Source organism: Gadus chalcogrammus, chromosome 23, assembly GCF_026213295.1.
Source record: "Gadus chalcogrammus isolate NIFS_2021 chromosome 23, NIFS_Gcha_1.0, whole genome shotgun sequence".
NCBI lineage: Eukaryota > Metazoa > Chordata > Actinopteri > Gadiformes > Gadidae > Gadus > Gadus chalcogrammus.
This window is the reverse complement of record NC_079434.1, coordinates 16,228,260-16,247,096: the sequence shown is the minus strand read 5'-3', so window position 1 is coordinate 16,247,096 and position 18,837 is coordinate 16,228,260. Positions and strand designations below refer to the sequence as shown.

The 18,837-nt window shown below is 43.4% G+C and overlaps 1 protein-coding gene across 1 annotated transcript; it reads right to left on the bottom strand.

The window, feature by feature from the left end:
* Positions 1-2,832: 2,832 nt before the first annotated feature.
* vstm2a (V-set and transmembrane domain containing 2A) lies at positions 2,833-18,811 on the bottom strand. Its single transcript, XM_056584309.1, has 5 exons — positions 18,454-18,811; positions 17,436-17,602; positions 8,624-8,674; positions 8,167-8,503; positions 2,833-4,328 (listed from the first exon to the last, which is right to left on the bottom strand). Exons 1-5 carry the CDS (start codon positions 18,530-18,532, stop codon positions 4,225-4,227), a joined length of 738 nt encoding a protein of 245 aa, XP_056440284.1. The 5' UTR covers positions 18,533-18,811; the 3' UTR covers positions 2,833-4,224.
* Positions 18,812-18,837: the final 26 nt, after the last annotated feature.

The window sequence follows — 18,837 nt, the reverse complement described above, 5'->3', positions numbered from 1 at the left end:
CTGCAGGCCCAGGTTTATGCTTTCAACCAGAGACAAGCACAGGATAGCTGTTGTCAATTAATGGATCTTTTTTTAAGAAACAACATTGCAGATACATAAGGTTTGTTAGGCAATTCATGTTAGAAGCATATTTGGGCATTTTTAAGGACATTCTCTTTAAATGGCAACAGCGATCAATAAATCATATGCTCTGACAAACGAAAAAATCCATTATCTGTGACTGTCGCAGCCTGCAGTAAAGCCTTCCAATCATTTAATTTGGCCTTAGTGAAATTATAGGATTGCCTTCCTGTCAGCTACCTGTCTGTCTACCAGTCTGTCTCTCTACCTACCTGTCTGTCTATCTACCTTTCTGTCTACCTACCCGCCTAATGAGGGCACTCTGCCCATGGATTCATTGCTCATAACCGGAGTCTTCCTCAAGGCTAGCAGACCTGTTGCTAAAGCTAGCGAGCTAGTACCACATGACTGGAGTCTTCCTCAAGGCTAGCAGATCTGCTGCTAAAGCTAGCAAACTAATAACACATGACTGGAGTCTTCCTCAAGGCTAGCAGACCTGTTGCTAAAGCCAGCGAGCTAGTCATATGTTTTGGGGGAGTGGCATTTGAGGTCTGGCTGGTTTCACCTACCCCAGCTTTAAGGCCGTTCACACACAGAAGCTTGAGGCTATAGAAGAAGCACAACTTTCTGATGACCTCTTCCTTATTCCATATTTAACCCCAGAGGGACTCAGCGATGAGGCTTCGGACAGTGACACTGTAACATTATCATAGGTCAGGTGAAATACACTGGGTCAATATACCAGGCTGAAGCATTAGCTTAGTGAAAGATGTACTTAAACCCAGTCATTTAATTATTCTTGTTAAGAGTTTTGCAATGTGTACTATCAAACAAATTTAACACAGAGCTTGCACATCTTTAGATAATTAGGGGTTAGTGGCCTAGCCGGTCTCTGTCTCTGTTCAGAGCTGGAATTCATCCAAATACACCAGAAACACATCTACTACTTAGTACTAACTATTTAAAGCTGCACCATCTAAGTTTTCCAACTCACAAAAGTGGCTCAGTCGGTTACACTTTTATATGTAAACTGTATTGCTACACAGGCCTACAATATCAGACATGTTAGCAAAGAACAAATTGTTGACAACTAGTGTTGTCATGTACTTGTAGTTTAAGGTGAGCGTCGGTGTGTGTTTTTTGTGTCACAGTACAGCGCAGAATGTCGTCACATCTCTCATCTCATCTCCATCTCATCGTTATCCGCTTATCCGGGGTCGGGTCGCGGGGGGAGCAGCTCAAGCAGGGGGCCCCAGACTTCTCTTTCCCGGGGCCACATTGACTTCACATCGCATTATGTTCAAACTTCATCTGTGAAAATGTTTCTTTTATTTGGATATTGCTCTGGCCGTATCACAATCTATCGAAATGTTGCAGTACAGAAGCCTCACACAGTATGTAGAAAACAATGACAAGTGTAATTGTTTGGCATATGAACAAACTGAGGACACTGACACCGATACATCTATTACTGTTTGGCAGAAGATCTAACAGCATATGAAGCAGAACAGAACAGAAGCCTTGTGACACTTCTCACTTCTTACCCTTTGAGTTGGAGCAGAAAGTCACATTGAACTCATTATAGTAAACTATAAGCACCAATTATAGCCATCCATCACGAATAAGTCTCTGTTTCTTGTATCAAATCAAAGCGGGAGAGATCGCTAAATGACTCTCCAGTGCCCACTTCCTGGCGGCCGGCGGCCATTACAGAGACATGCGAGGACTGCATACGCAGACAAGATACATTATTTAGAAATGAGGCTCAGGTTTTTAAATAACAAACTGCTTTGTTGCTTTTTACATAACACGATGAAACTCATACACATATCAAATCGTATCAGTGGCCTCTGTATTTTGAAGGTGTATTGGAAAATGTTCACATCACGCTAACATTATTTACATGCTTTACAAAAGCATTTTCTTCTCCTTTAAAAAACCAAGGCAAGAATCTTTCCTTAATTGTAATTTTTGTGATGTGCTTCAAACAAATGATTCAACCAGATTTCCAAATCCCGTTTTTGGGGATCTCAGCATAAACCTTTCTTCCCACTGAATCCAATCTGTTAGATTGGGTTGTTTCAAACCATAGCAGTCCCATTTAGTCACACAAACATTGTGCAGATGAACCAACACAAACTTAAATGACTGCAGCAACTCCGGCTTGCAGGGCCACTAGAATTAAGAACGGAGCCCATATTTAGAATCATAGCCACCTGCATCACTTTAGGATTATAACCCAGTTATTACCTTGGATTATTAAAATGAAGCCCTTTTGACTAATCGAAGCAGAATACATTACATAAACAGCTTGGTTTATTTGTCATCATTTATTGACAATGCAGGTATTATTTTTCAATTCTAGTCAATGTGATCTTAGAAACTCTTCTGCATGTCAAACTTTGCACTTTTTTGAAAACAAATTCAAATACAAATGAACAGCTTGACATGTTTGTTGTCATTATTCACGTCTTCTTTAATTCTAAAGAACATTCATTCAAGACAGCAGAGCAATCTTTTTTTAATTATCTTTATTCAGCAAAATAACATTGATTTTATAAATTTCTGCTCAAACTTACCATCATTTAACCCCTGTACACACCCCTTATCCCTGTCCCTACCATCACCTCACCCCTGTACACACCCCTTACCCCTGTCCCTACCATCACCTAACCCCTGTACACACCCCTTACCATCACCTAACCCCTGTACACACCCCTTACCATCACCTCACCCCTGTACACACCCCTTACCCCGGTCCCTACCATCACCTAACCCCTGTACACACCCCTTATCCCAGTGATTTAGATTCCTTTTCCTTTATTCACAGGGAAATTTAGATCAGCTTCTACATAACATTGGTTTCTTGAAAAGAAAACTGGTGAGAAGATTCAAGACAACAAATAGCATTCTCAAATAAAGAGAATTGATTATATATTTGATCCACACACACAATAAACTATTTGGAACAACAATGACTTTGCCATTGACTGTAAACATGCTTTTAAAACAGGTTTTGAGAAAATGTAGATGACAGAACGATGACTTACATATGCAAGAGTTGTGAAAATCCACTTGTGATCAATGTGTTATATAGGTATGTGTGTTTTAATGCGCGCGTTTATGTTTGCAAGTTTTGGCATTAAGATAAAGTAAACAAGTCATTAGCAATAAGCTAATATCCGGGGTCACCTCTCCTCATCTTAGTGTATTCCCCTTCGTCATCAGAACAAACACAAGACGAGAGGCACAGCAGCCAAAGCTATGTGTGTTGTTACCGTGGGTCAGGTGAAGACAGCGTGGTTCACTGGTAGAATTATTAGCATTTCATCTGATGGTCCCATAAACATTAGATTGGGTTTTATTGAATCAATTTGGGATAAAATGCAAATTAAAAAAACATAGGCATTTTTTTCCACATCAAACGTAATGTATTACAAATAGAATAGACAGTTACAAGAAGGTAAACATCAGAGGTATACTTGTGATGTAGCACATAAAATAGCATGGTACATTCTTTTTACAAAAGACTAAGTATGTATAGAGATCATTTAATAAAGGAGAGGTTGTGTATTTTTGTGTTGAAATTATGAATAAAGATAAATTACTCTAAATTAAACTAAATTAGGAATCTCAGCAATACTTTCTTTTCTTAAACTCACAATTCTTGGATAAAACTGTAGACCTACTGTTTGATATGTAATGACTTGGTTTAGCGAGTGTAAGCTATGGTTAACTGACAAATTGTATTGCCAGTTTTAGTTTTTTTTATGAAATACGTATTTATATATTTATATATCTATAATGTAATTACATACTACACAAATATAGACTCTTTTTTTTCTTTGTAATATCTGAATACTGGACAAATGATCTCAAACAAATTAACAAAGTGAATAAACAATGACAATGTTAGTATTTAATAAGAGGTGGTCAATGAGAGACAGTGTCCATATTTCACTTGAAAGATTGAAGTACAGATGTGCAGTAGAAATCCGTTGGATGAGGAAATCCAACCTCAGTAAAGGTGACTGATGTTGACAGTAGCTCAGAACAATGTGGGGTAGGAGGCTAGTGGCTAGTGGCTAGGAGAGGAGGGACCAACTTGGCGGAAGTAAGAGGCTTTTCTTTCACTTCAATCAGGAGAGTGCATTGGGATGCAAATTATGGTAGCCCTCGAAACGGTAATAAGGCTTCCCTCGCCAAACCACACCCCAGAAGAAGAAGAAGAAGAAGAGTGGGTCCAACGCCTGAGGAGGTTCTGGTACCTGTAGGAACAATGCACACATGGTGAAGACGCTCTCTAGTCGTCCATTCCTCCACCAAACCCTCCCGCTGTGTACAAGACAACCCAACAGCTCAATGCATGACGCTCTATTTAAGGAGTTGTGATTATCAGCGCTGGATATCAGGCATGTCCTATCCGTGATAGAGTTTGTCTCTCACTTCTACTGCACTCGCCTGACCAGTGATCTGGAAATTAAATTGACTGCAATTATATAGCGCTTTTTTGTTACCAGTGGCCATCCAAACCTTACATTCACACATTCATGCACACATTCACGCATTCACGAACCGACGGCGACGTCAGCCATGCAAAGCGACAGCCAGCTTGTTCGGGAGCAGTGAGGGTTAGGTGCCTTGCTCAGGGATACCTCGACACTCCGCTAGGAGGAGCTGGGGATCGAACTAGCAATCTTGCGGTTAGCAATCAACCCGCTCTACCTCCTGAGCTGCTGCCGCCCAAATTAGACTCGAAATGTACACTACTCGACTGAGGCAAGCTTGATTTACAGCCCGACAACAGAGAGTGGATAAAGAAAACAGTTCGGGGGCGTTTGGGGGAGGACATTGTATTGTAAAATAATAGACTGATTTACCATAAGCTGATGCTCCTTAACGCTATGCTGAGGGCTACAAAGATGTCAGGGAAACCCCTGTAAACCACCGCAATGTTCCCGCTTTACAATCTACCTCAGGAGCATTGTGTGGGTTCGGGTTTGGGTTGTCCGATACTGATGCGGTTTGAGATCTGATCTGAGGTCTGACCATCTCCTCACATGTACAGCGTACGTACAACCTTTGGGAGTATGGATCAAATGTTCATTAAAATTTCAGGACATAGCCTTTACCAAGTAGACTTGATGACCGCCCCCCCCCCCCCCCCCCCTCAGAATAACATGTGGTCATGGTACTCTGAGAATCCCTCTCAAGTTAGAGGTTCTGACTGAGCATGTCGTCATGTTACTCTGAGAATCCCTCTCCTTCTAGAGGTTCGGACTTGACTCTCAACAGATGCCGTTATTGCTTGGATAGTTTGCTGACCCACGGAGTACCTGGTTGGCTGATCAGTTGGTTGATCATCTCAACGACTGGCTGAGCAACAGATGTATAATGCATAACCCATAGTGGAAGAAAATAGTGACATCACATGTCAACAGCTAAAAACTTCAGTCCCATCGGGCCCGGTTCCTGCCCGCTCAGTGTAGCACACCACTTCCTCCACTGTCACAAACTGTAGCTCTGTACTTTGTTCATCTCCTGTACTGAGTACAGGAGATGCACTGATTACTGGACTGAGTGCAGGAGATGTCCAAAGCACAGGGCTACAGTATGTACGTGGGCTACATACAGTGCATCTAAAGAAAGCCAACAAAATGTATTGTGTAGTTCCTGCAATAGCTCCCCCCACCAAGAGAGACTTTTCCTCTAGAGACATCACTTGTAAACCAGCTGTGTGGGGAAAATCAACCAAGAAGAGCTCCCATTGACCACACAGGAGGCATCTCATCTGTTTTGTCAAATCTGCTAAAATAAGATACAATACAAGAGGAACAATGTTGAATAGGAATAATGAGATTGATACCCTGCAACAAAACGGAACATGAAGGCTTTGAACACCAGGCCATCTAATTGGATGAGAGCCGCTCACTCAATGGGGTAGTAAAATGTCAACGTGATAACAGCCAACTATAAAAATGACGACCTGCCTGATTGGTCTATAGACAGGCTCTATTGTTTATGTTGAAATGAAGTATGATGTAATATTCAGCTCCATCCACAGCTCTGCAGCTTGAACACAGAGGTACTACACTCACTAGTTTCTGGAAGAGAGTTACTACACTCACTAGTTTCTGGTATAGAGTTACTACACTCACTAGCTTCTGGTAGAGACTTACGACACTGACTAGTTTCTGGTAGAGGGTTAACTACACACACGCATTTCTTCGGGAGAAGATTGCCAACAATCACAGTTTCTAGCTTAGAAATATGTTTTCTGATAATCTATGCATCCGTCTGAACACATTCAATTTCCATTTTGAGGAAAGCCTCTGTGATTCAATGTTTTCTCAGAGTGTTTAAGATGTATTTTGAGCGTTGCCCAAAGGAGACGATGTTTAAACGAAGCCTCTCCTCCTGGATGCGTGAACAACAACGATGTCAGGAAGGATGGATGTCGAGTTGGGATTTAACAACAGCTGACACACAGTCAAGCAGTAGCAGTGCAGAGCAGCTTCCTCCCTAATGTGACGCCGTCCCCCAGCCCTCTCCCCTCACCACTCACCCTCTCCCCCCAGCTGGCGCGGGCCTTGTTGTTTACAGATGCAGCAATGCGGAAAAGGGGAAATTTGGAGCACTAGTTCAAATTCAATTTAATCACAGTGCATTTGCCTTTTATTGCCCACCTGCCTCAAACCTCCTATCCGATTGAAAGAACTCTGTTGCCCTCATTCTGTGGCTTGATTCACACTGGGCCAGACTAGTTGCACAGCTACAAGCAGGCACTTATGGTGTGAGACGCAGGAGACACAAGATCCTACAACACAGTTGTCAGCATAATCCCGGCCTAATAAAGACCCGCTCTGTAGCCCAGGGGAATATTCAACTCTTCACCTCCACTCAGCAGCCGGTAATATCTCCATGCCTCTTTGTTGTGCTTTAGGGTGAATACGACTCTCCCAGCATAATGGACTTTCTGTTTCAACTAGCTAACCAGCAGGGAAATAATTGGCAGTTAAGATGAGAAGTGCCCCAAAATGATAGCATATCAGTAGTAAAAAGGCAATGCAGTTAAAAAAATCCCATTTTGTCCCGAGGCCGGTTTGAAGAGTAGAATGATAATGTGAACCTTTAAGGCATGCTGTATTCTTTGTGTGTCGCTGCTTCCAATAAGCAGCTCCTTTGTTATGAGATGCATCTTCCCTCTAGTTTGGTTTGGGAGGGCAACAATGTGTACACAAAGGACTGTATGTTGTAATTGAATATAAAAGCTTTTTGGGGAACTGAATAGCATCTAAAAAGGGAAAAGTTGTAACCTCTTCCGCTGCGTGGATGTATAATAATTACAGTTGCTGCAATCTTCTAAATGTTAGACCGATGCACACAGAATGAGCACATTCAGTTTGACCTGAATACTGTGGAGGAATTGATAGAGGGAGTAGAAGCATGCGTGGTGCATGTCACTCCAACGCCCTGCCTCCAGATATCCTCAAGAGAGGCCGCTTTGAAGGTTAGGGGACATGTTCACCAGTCAGGTTCCATTTGAGAGACGCATCAGATGAGCATGCCAACCTACTCACTGTTAGCACGTACTGTATTTGTTGTAAGCCATAGTTTGTAAGTCGAGTCCTGTTCTCTGAAACACGTTCGGTTTGCTTGCAAGCCGTGACCACATCCTCTATCTGGCCTGTCTCCGCATGCTGTCCTCCAGGTTCACAAAGGCTCAACCCAACTGAGCAGGGAAGGAAATGCTCCGGGGTGCTGAACAAACTAAAGAACTGTGTTCCAGTTCTTAGACTAAATCTAATCGCTCCTGCTGTTCTGACCTCAAACTTATGTTTCAAGCGCAATTACTTTTACCTGAGCTATGGATGCGTTTGTTTGACTGGGATCTGTTACCTGAACTGGGGATGTGTTTGTTTGACTGGGATCTCTTACCTGAGCTGGGGATGTGCGTGCTAGACTGGGATCTGTTACCTGAGCTGGAGATTTATTTGGATCTCTTACCTGAGATGGGAATGTGTTTGGATCTGTTACCTGAGCTGGGGATGTCTTTTGAGGACTGGGATCTGTTACCTGAGTTTGGGATGTGTGTGGATCTCTTACCTGAGCTGGGGATGTGTTTGGCCGACTTGGAAGGCTCCCGGGAGCTGGACGTTGAGCCGGCCATCTGGTCGCCGCTCATGGTGTCTGGCCCCAGAGGAGAGCTGGGCTTGCGCGGCTTCTTGTCGGTGAGATGCAGGGGGGAGGACTTCTTGACGGGCAGCGTGGGCCGCTGGGGCCGCAGGGTGCTGTTGACCTTCAGCCACGCCTGGGCTTTGTGCTCCAGGAGCTCCCCGTAGTTCGCCAGAGTGACCCGGCACTCGTAGAGCCCCTCGTCGTTCTTGCTGACCCTGGAGATCTGGAGCTTGTGCGAGATGTCGTTGCCCTGGACTTTTACCGTCTTCATCACACAAAGGGTACAAAATGGTTTCATCAGTGTTTTTCATGAATATGAATATGTCATGGTACATGTGATAAAATTCATTTTCACTTGATGGAAAAAAGTGTGAACTAAACTTACACTTATTTTATTCCCATCCATGTCAGGGTCCACCTCTACTGGGGTTTCCATCTGCAAACACAAACAGAATAAACCAGGTCACTAAAATACGAGTTTATAGGGTTAGTATGTATAACGGTTGGTAGCGTTACCCTAATATGGGTGATAGTAGTAAAGCAGCCATCTTCTGAAATGTCTCAAGTATCACACTGACACAAAATAAGATCTTTGACTCAATTAATAGTTACAAACAACTGAAGAATGACGCATTTGAAAACCAGTCATCCTCTTCAACAACAGCAATATTCACCTCAATGGTCCGAACCACAATCCGACACCAGGAATATTCTCAACACTCCCCATTGCGGGCCACTGTTTAAATATCAAAGGTGGACGTTATGTCGTCTGTGTATTTGTCTGTGCTTGAAATTGATCAAATTGGAAACATGTATGTACTCTGGCAGACGGTCAGCACAGAATAAATGACTTGGTGGAGCTACTTTTGAGCGTTACAACAGAAAGAAACAGAGTAGCTGTTCCTCAATGCAATGCGAACAATCAGTCATCAATCTATCATCCTATCGTGGTAATTTGTTCAAAACGATTTTCTCTCAATGACTATTGACTGTTCAATTGGATGAGCCATTTTCAGGAGTTTCAGGAGCTCCAAGATCCATGAGGACCAACAAGGTATCAACGAGGTAACCGAAGAGGATGTGGAGATGAAGTATGAGGAGCCCAGGATCTCGCAGAGGCGCCGCAGTGTTCCGGATGACCAGGTGTTGAAGTGTTAGCCTCCTACCAGCTAACTGCTGGGAGAGCACTTCAACGTCAGGGTACACTGGCTGCACAATAATGAGGACTTGCTTTCCGAGGAAGCGTAAACCCCTCTTGAATATGCATAAGGACACTGCTAGGCTAGGCTAATGCGACTGAGACTAGAGCAGCCAGTGCATCTCCCCAGTGCTGGGGAGGTAAACCAAACAAGCTGAGCTAGAAGCAGCTGAATCGTTTAGAGATGTAATGCACCACGAGGGACAATCCCGTTCCCTAAGCTCCTCCCACCTCCTCCATGATAAACAGAGACAATTAAGTCCCCCCATCAGGCATGTCCCCCAGGTCCAACAGAGAGCACTTTGGAGCTGTATCAACCCACAGCCATAAGGCGCATGTTCAATTGGGTGTCCCAGTATTATGGCTCTTTGTTCATTGCTTATCAAATAAACCCAAAAAACATATCCTTCACGCATGCTTTCTGATCACATGAACCGATGGGAACATTTCTATCAGTACGGCTATGACATGAGGCATCTCCTCATGTGTTCTTTCAAAATTCTTACTTTGTTCCTTTCTTGACACTAAAATAAGCAAACAGACATGACAGAGGCAACTTGACGTGTGTATTTATTTATCTTGTTGAAGAGAATTCAAAATATGATTTTGTTCCACAAGATTCTGTGGAAATAAACACTTTTGATGGAGACACATATTATGAACGCTACATTTGACAGTCTAATTATTAGTTTGGCATCTTTAGATAATTGGTTTCCTGGATGCGTGTTTCAGCCTCTACCTCCCCCTGCCTCCCCACAGACACAAGATGACCTCACCTCATCAACTCTTCCAGAACACGATTGCTCCCTATTTCTACTGCACCACATATTTTAAGGTGTTTGTTTTAATAATGAATGTGTCAGAGGAAGGGCTGATGGAAAATGTGTAATTCATGCAATCATTTTGTTATTCAAATGTATTCGATAATAGGAAGGGTTCTTCAAAGCCCTGAAATGTCAACAAAGCGCGTTGCTGCTTGATGTAGAATGGCTTTACTCCTCCTAAGTGTCCCAGGTGAAGCTGCCTGCCTCTGTTATATGATCACAAGCCTTTGAATCTCAATGCAACAAATCTCTTTTAGGAAATAAGCTGTCAGACGTAGAGAAAGAGAAGATGTCCCTTCAGGCCGTGGAGCCATACGGACGCTGATGTTTGGATTCGTGCTTCAGAGGGGAATTAAATAGTCATCACAAATGTAACCACTTTGAGGGGGTGGGGGGGGGTTGGTGGTGGTGGTGGTGGGGGGGGGGGGGGGGGTGGTGGTGGTGGGGGGGTCTAAAGTGGTCCTTTAAGTCACCTCTTAAACTACATAGGCGTATCTGTATAACCCACAGACTACTCTCTCCAGGTATTTCAGAAGCAATGCTCAAAGCATTCTTTGAATTGTATTCATGTTTAGACTGGTCGATTGAAAATAAGAATATACCAACCTTTACCTCATAATGCTACGCATCCATTATGACCAGCAGGATATCCATATTTTTATTTTAACTATGTTTTTATTTTCTCTCCTAAAACATTTCTGAAAAAAATCCTCCTCTGAATTTCCACAATTTAAATAAAAACTGACTGTGAGCCAATGAAGTATCCAGAGCATTATCTACCGAGCGTCTGACCCCAGGGTCAGCCGGCTCAGTCTCATCCTGTTTACGGCTGTACAATGGTTCTGATATAATGATGAGGACAGCAAAGTCCATGTGGAAACGAGGCAACAATACATGCAAGCATGCATGCAGATTGCAGCATGCACTAAATAAGGGTAAAATGATGTCACTAAAGACACAGCAAACATAATCCCAAAAAAAGAGTGGCAATGAACGCACAAAATAATACACACTAAGAAGCGTGTGTGTGGCAAGACAGAAGAGGAACTGTTCACCGGTCACCGCCACGAAGAATTCAAACCATCAGGATATCAATGCAACCTCTATCGATAACTCATTTCCACCCATTATTCATAAACCAATAGAATATAAATATGCATGAAGTACAAAAGGAATTAAAATAGATTTAACGCCATGAAGACCTCAGGTTAAAGTGAAGCTGGCTGAATAACCAAGATTCAGCGTGATTTCCAAGGTGATGATGGGTAGAACGCACGAGCAACACGGTTAGTTAACCAACGCCAACGTCAGAACTAGAAGAACGATTAACAATTCACTGCATAGTGCTTCTCATGTGTGTGTGGGGTGTGATAACTCATCCAAGACCAGAGTGCAGCACTCACTGGCTGATGCACGGCTGGATCCCCCCTGGGTGATGCATGGCTGGCTGGACCCCCCCCCCCCCCCCCCTGTGCTGGGAAGCCCCCCCATGGTGATGCAGGGAAGCCATTATGAGCCAGAACGTCCATCACACACACTGGCCGTCAAAGGGGATTTCTATAAGTTCTAAATCTTTTCTTCAGGCCTATTGTGATGAAACACCAATCGCAATTCCACTGACCAATCAATACATTTGTGTCCTAATAGCAAATCCATGAGACACGAGGCATTTATGTCCGGGGGAAGTCATTAGGTTAACAAAAGGCGATTCAAAAGACCAAAGTGAATCAGCTCTGGGATTGTTTACTGATTTCTCATCTTTCTCTTTCTCATCAGACACAAACACATAGGAGTACATGTGGATCTTAATCCGAGCATTTATGCATATAAATGATATAGAATAAAAGAGGATGCCAAATCCATCTTCTGTGTGGCTAGGCGAACATAGCATATATCTTCTTTGATAGCATCTCGTAATTCATGTCCTGATTTACGACATGCTGTCACAACACTGGTTCTGTTGCGTCATGATGTGAAGCATAATTAGCTTTAGGGGCCACCATGATAAAACACTTGGCATTAGTGCCAAAAACCCACAACAGGAGTTTTTTCTCTGAACCTTTTAATCCAAAAGACAAACCACATGTGTAGCAGCAGTATTGGTTTACAAAGTGGACTAATAATGTGAAAGGCATTTTAGAATACATCAAATTTACGAGGATTTACAAGTAAAACAGGTAAACATTATTGCATACAAAAAATAGAAGAAACATGGAGGTTTCCATAGTCTGTGACAAACATCATCTAACAAATATATTAGGATACAAGTCATTAGTTTAGACATCCAACAAGCCACTGAAGATCACTGTACCGAAGTGATTCGGTAGGTTATCAGAAACATGTCCAACCGGCTGGTGGAATCCTCTACTGAACGGAGAAGACCCTTAACAATAGCTTAGGTACCCCTGGGTAGTCTGAACAACATTACCGAAGAACCTGAATCTGCTGGGCCCAGTCTGAACCACATTACCCAACAACCTGAATCTGCCCACCGGCTAACCCATAAAGAGAATCAGCTATGCTAGAACAGATAAATAGTGACAGAAAATGTGATAATGTTAAGCAACGAAACAGAAAAACATTCCAGTAATATTAAAGTGCAACCATAGCTAACTAAACATCAGCTTCTCAATTTCAAATGGAAAGCAACTGTTGCTTTGATTTATATCACATGACTCATAGATTAACGTCTCCCACACAATGTCTATATCTTTGAATATATCATTGAGGGAACATGAGAACAGGAGATAGAGATAAGATAAAGAACGGGCCGGCCACAAACATTTGCGAAGTACAATACATGATCTAACCTGGAAATCGAGCCTGGCTCAGTGAGTTACGAGGGCCATGGAGGCAGTAATCATTGGCTGTTGGCCTCCGTTGATAAAAGGATTATTGCCACCAACTGAACATGAGTACGTATCAGCGTCTGATCAGCGCCGCAGCCGTTTTACTGCAACAATACATTAAATGTAATATCCTCTGACTTCTCTTCTGCCTCTGCAGGCCTGAAGCAATTAAAGAAGAATCAATGTGTTCAGACGGAAACCTCTGACAGCTCCATTATCCCGGCAATACGAGGAGCTTAGGGGGCTCATACTTCTATGGCTTGGTACTCATTTTGGGCCTTAACTCTCTGTCCACTCCTTAAGCAAACTCATCTTCTCAACGTTTATCATAACCAACTAAACCCTTCAGATTGTGTCTATTTAGTTTGGGGTTATTTTTCCAAATGTGTTGCCTTCTGTTTTCATCTTTCCTCTCATTGCACATCTCTCCGATCATCCAGGCTGTGTACACCTCCCTGTTTCTGATTGGTGGAGGCGGTTGACGTGGTTCAGCGTCCCCCCGGGCGGCAGGATGATAGCTTTAACTGTGTTAAAGAACTTATTACTAATGGTTATTTTATTCATTATTTCTGATCGTTTAAAGTCGAATAATCCATTATGAAAGACTATCAAACAACATTGCACGAATACAAATACGGACATTAAAAGTAATGATTTAGTTGAAGATTCAATTTAATTGATTGCTTCAATGTGTTAAGGATATTATATTGCCGCAAAAAGTATGTTCCAACTAAATCAGACCAGATACACTTTCTTGACCAATACAAATCCAGGATGGCAGGGTTCAACATGTTTAATTTCCTGAGTGACTTATTTAAGGCAATTTGTTGCATCACTGCTTATCTGATGAGTTTGGATCAAAAGGGCATGGGGGAGAACTGGAAGAAGAAAACGCGTTTAGACTGCGGCCGAGGTGCTGGAAGAGACTCTGATGCACACGTCCTGAGGACCTTCGTCCCTGACCGTCGACACACACTGGTACACACGGCAATGCGATGCAACACACCACTGCACACTTCTGTGCAATGCAACACACCACTACACACTGCTACACACCACTACACACGGCTACACACTGCCAGACACACAGGCCGTGCTCTCACGTCCCTTAGGTCCATGTCTCCAAAGTCCAAAAGACGGAAGTAACGTAACATACATATAATTATTATAAGCAACAGTAGCACGGTTTGTATTCTGTGCATAATGCGTATGTATGCATGCAAACGTGTGTAATTGGATCTGTGTTCACAGCACCTTACACATTATTAGGTCAGAGAAGAACCATCCTAATTCCCTCTGAGACCAATAAACCGCGGTTCCCTATGCTGAAACCAAGGCAGCGACCAGGAATATACACTGTAATTTATACTGTACAGGACGCTTTCAATCATGCAATCGGAAGTTTAAAAGCCCATTGCAGGCCCTCTTGGTAAATCAGAGTCATAAAACTAAAAGGAGCCAGCAGGCACTTGTTATTGTAGCTGAAAGGTGGCCGAGAGGAGAGCTTTAATAACAGGGATGCCAAGGTAGGGGCTCCGAGTGGGCCGTGAACCCCTCCTGCTACATGGAGCTCGGTCCGACCAGACTCCCCAGCTCACGAGGTTTGGAGAGGGGGTCGTCTGCAGCGAATGACAAGAGGTGTAGTCAGTGAAGCCTACTTTGCACCTGATTGGATCAGTTTGAATCAATCAGATTCCGCAACAACCAATCTGATTCTGCGACACCCAATCAGATTGTGCAACACCCATGACGAGAATTGTCCTTCGAGGGAAAGCCCTCGAGGCCTTTCTAGTTCATCTTACGTCGGAGTACTGGCCTGGAGATCAGATTAAGCTACGTCAACAGCAGCATCGATGCTAACTCCTTCACCAGCAGCCAGTCCAAACACAGCCTTTTCTCCGATTTCTCGTTCTCCATTCCTCTATTTGTGCACTATATGGATTACGTCAACAGAAAAACGATAGATGCAATCTCTTGTGTAGGGTCTTATTATTTTCTTCTATTTGCTGCACCTTGTCCACCCCTGCCCCCCCCCCCCCCCCCCCATCCAATAAGGTCCTCAGTCACATCATCCTGGGACGTCCTGCCGTATCCATGGGGTCTATCTGCCCCTCCTGCACAGGACTGTCTGGGTCGATGCTCTCAGCTCTCCTCCAGGCTGCAATTGTGTAGTGATGTTGGCTGTAGATGGATGGAATCCACGACAGACTTCCTACAGAAGCAGCTCAATCCTCAATAATAGATTGTATTACTTAAGACCGCTGTGGGCTCAGTGTATCTTTGATGGAGAGTCCCTCAGACGGAGTGTACTCTGACAAACTGTTCTCCTATAGAATCTGTCCTTCACACTTAGAATAGTTTAACTTTGGTCAGCAGGGGAAGGTCATCTAAGGCTTCAGCTGTTGGAATTTCTCCACCTGGCATATTGTGGAATAGCAAAGCTCTTGATGGTGCCTCCAAATCCATCACCAATATCCAGCTCCTGGATGATCCCAGTTCACAGCATTCCGATCTGAACTGGAACGTTGTGGTGAAGTTCCGGTTGTTCCTTGACGTTGCCTCATGAGCCAAACCCTGACGGGGCAGTATGTTCTCCTCAATTCTAGTCGGCACATTGCTAGCCAATAGTTGAGCACCTGCACACTCATCAAACCGCAATGTTTAATTTAATACAACAACTATTGTACTCATCAAGTAGCCTTGATGAAATAAACGAAGCATGATTCTTTGTCAAAAATGCAGGTGCTTTAACCAAGGAAGACATAACTACTTGGGGACAATATTCTAGAGATTTCCATTTTTTATTGTTTTATTTGTAGAAATACTCTATATCATTTTATTATCCTTTGAGTTAAATCAGTGTTATTTAGGCGTCTCGGGGAAGAACCGCTACTTTCTAATATAGAAATAAGTAATTAGGATCAATTAGGAATCTTATTTAGTATTGACTTCTTTACTTCAACAGATCACAATATAATCTAAGTCTGATCACTCAGCAGTTTGACTAAATCATTTGCTGGGGGTCCGCATAAGCATTATAAGTACAAACAGAATCACTATGACAACCAATTATTTGATATCTCTCCTGTATGACGTCATTATGCGAAATAAGGAAACAATAATATTGCATAATAATAATATAGGTCCATCCCACCACAATCTCAGTTTAGTTCAGTAACTTTTTTCCAACGTCTCTTTGTTCGCTCCCTTTGAACACATCTTAAAACACAGGCACTTTAAAACAACCATGAAAGATGCATTTAATGAAAGGAGCACATTCACCGCTCTCTGAATCTTAATGTATTCATATATATCTGATCACCAGTGGTACTTTCCTCACCAAATCATTCCAGATAATCCTTCATGCAAGACAGGAGACGTTACGAGTCCAAGCTCCGGATCGATAGGCCGATGCAGGCAACATCTGCTCGCCTCCCCGGATCAGAAGCCAGATGAAATGCGGTGACGCAAGCGTGCCGACAACAATAGCCTAATGATCACGGCTTGTTCTAGTGACATGAACGTCTCAGAGCCCACACATGTGCGTCATATCTGTTACCGATGTACACCGTGTACCCTCGCAGTGAAGAAGGGGCAGGGCTGGATGTCTGAGCACATCAGGCACCACCACTCGAAACCCAGAGACACACGTCTCAGAGTGTTAGAGAAATATCAGAGACATCCTCAATGTTCTCAACCCTGTCAGATGTTCTTGTCTACACCGGTATGATCCACAAGACATCTATACAACTAAAGGAAAACAGGCCAAACCACATATGTACCATTGTAGACTTTGGATTTCAAATGAAGGCCTTAACCTGTGTTACTTTAAGGCTGATTGAAGTCAGGGTTTCAGGGGTCATGGAGATCTTTCCCTTATCGATGATCTATGACAAACTAACGTTAACTATTACCAACCCTATACTTACCTACCCATTGCCATTTTTCTGTTAGGCTGTAAATGTGTCGTCATTTTGTAGATGTGTTGTTTTAGACAATATGAATAACAATATAGTTAAGATTAATTTCTTTATAGTATCGTTGCTCGTACAAAAGTATGGTTTTGGAAAGCTGAGAATAGCCAAGGGAAGGTTTCAACAACAGAACGATGTAGCATGACACTGAGCCTGGAGGGAGCACTGTTTTCTGTGTTTACAGCATCATCAGGTGTCTAACACAGACCACTGCAACAGAAGGAGAATGCATTGTGACACTTGCCTTGGAAATGGAGCTTAGTAGTGAAGTAGAAGGTTTTTTTCAATATAACAATATAGCTCATATTGCTTATACAACTCACTAAAAAGAAAAAGGAAATTCCAGCAATACCTCTTCTGCATGAACGTCCTCACTGCTGTCTGAGGGAACAGGCTCTCTGAAGAACCACCACTCGATCTCCAGATACACAGACGCCGTCCCACTCTGAAAAGCACATGCCATCTCGATGTTCTGTCCTTCTAAGGCTGTGGTGTTGGAAGGAAGATCTGTGAACTGTCCTGGAGGGGGGAGGAAGAGGGAGACATGAGGGCGATGAAGGAGGTGGCCTTGGTCATCAGTGAACACACACTCCCGAATGTGGGAATGTGATTAGTATGTGAGATGGAAGTGGACCATGGAAGTTCTTTATTAATTATTTTAAGTCACTCTCTCTACGTCGGGTATTCTCTTGTTTTTGAAACCGCTGCGTCACATTTGAGTATGTTGTGTATATATTGTGTTCAGTCTTAACAACGTTTATAGCTAGGCTAATTAAAAGTAATCAAAAAAATGATTCCTTAAAAAAAAAATGTTTTGATGGAAAACGTCTCAACATGCCTTGACACAAGGCTAGTCAAATCAATGCATTAATCCAGAGATAGACGTACAAATAAACGTTCAGCCTCCACCTATTCTTTAGTCTGGAATGCAGGAGATTTGCTGCATGAAGCAGAGAGGCTGCGGAGCCTCCCCTCCCGCAGCCTCTCTGCCGTCCTCTCCATGGAACCCCTCGGTGGTCTGCTCTAACACCAACCCCACTTTCCACTCACAGTAAGAATCTTTGAAACAAATGTCTTCAGAGATTCATGTCCAGGCCATTTGCAATCACGATGGTCGAAGTCCGGCAGCCCTAATGGGCTTCATGTGTTCTGAGCCGAACCTCTCCGAGTTCATTTCTAACACCAGTTGCGTTTTGTTACCATAAATGACAAATGGGCAAAGGGTTTATCTTAACGTGTATTGAAGGTCTCCATTTGAAGGCATATCCTTCGTTATCGGCTCGGTTTCAAACGCGTAATTTTTCAGATTGTCTGCACTTGTTACATCTCGTCCGCTCTTCTGACGATCAGACATTCTGTTCACTTCTTACCTTCGAACGAGAATCCCATCTGGAAACAGAGCCCGGCTAAGACCGCAAATCCAACAGAGTCGTGCGAGTTCCACATCATTCCAACGAGCAGGTCGATGATCAGCAGAAAGGGACGAAATCAGATCCTCAACGCAGAAAAAAAAAACAGCAGCGATGTCAGATAGAGTCCGGTGTGACCGGGGACCGGAGCGCAGACGACCGGAGGACCGGGGACATGCTGCTCCACGAAGATCGGGAGCTCTTCACTACTGCTGCTCCTCGATGTGGCACCACGACGCTGTGCGGGAGACGGGCTGCTGCGAGGGTGGTGCTGTGAGGGTGGTGCTGAGGGGACGTCAGGGTACTGGCCCCCTGTGGTGCTGTAAGGGTGGTGCTGAGGAGACG

Coding starts and splice junctions, on each gene's coding strand:
- vstm2a (XM_056584309.1), bottom strand. CDS start 18,532: ATGATGTGGAACTCGCACGACTCTGTTGGATTTGCGGTCTTAGCCGGG. Junction 17,603..18,453: donor GATGGGATTCTCGTTCGAAG/GTAAGAAGTGAA, acceptor TCCCCCCTCCAG/GACAGTTCACAGATCTTCCT. Junction 4,329..8,166: donor CAAACACATCCCCAGCTCAG/GTAAGAGATCCA, acceptor TTGTTCCTACAG/GTACCAGAACCTCCTCAGGC.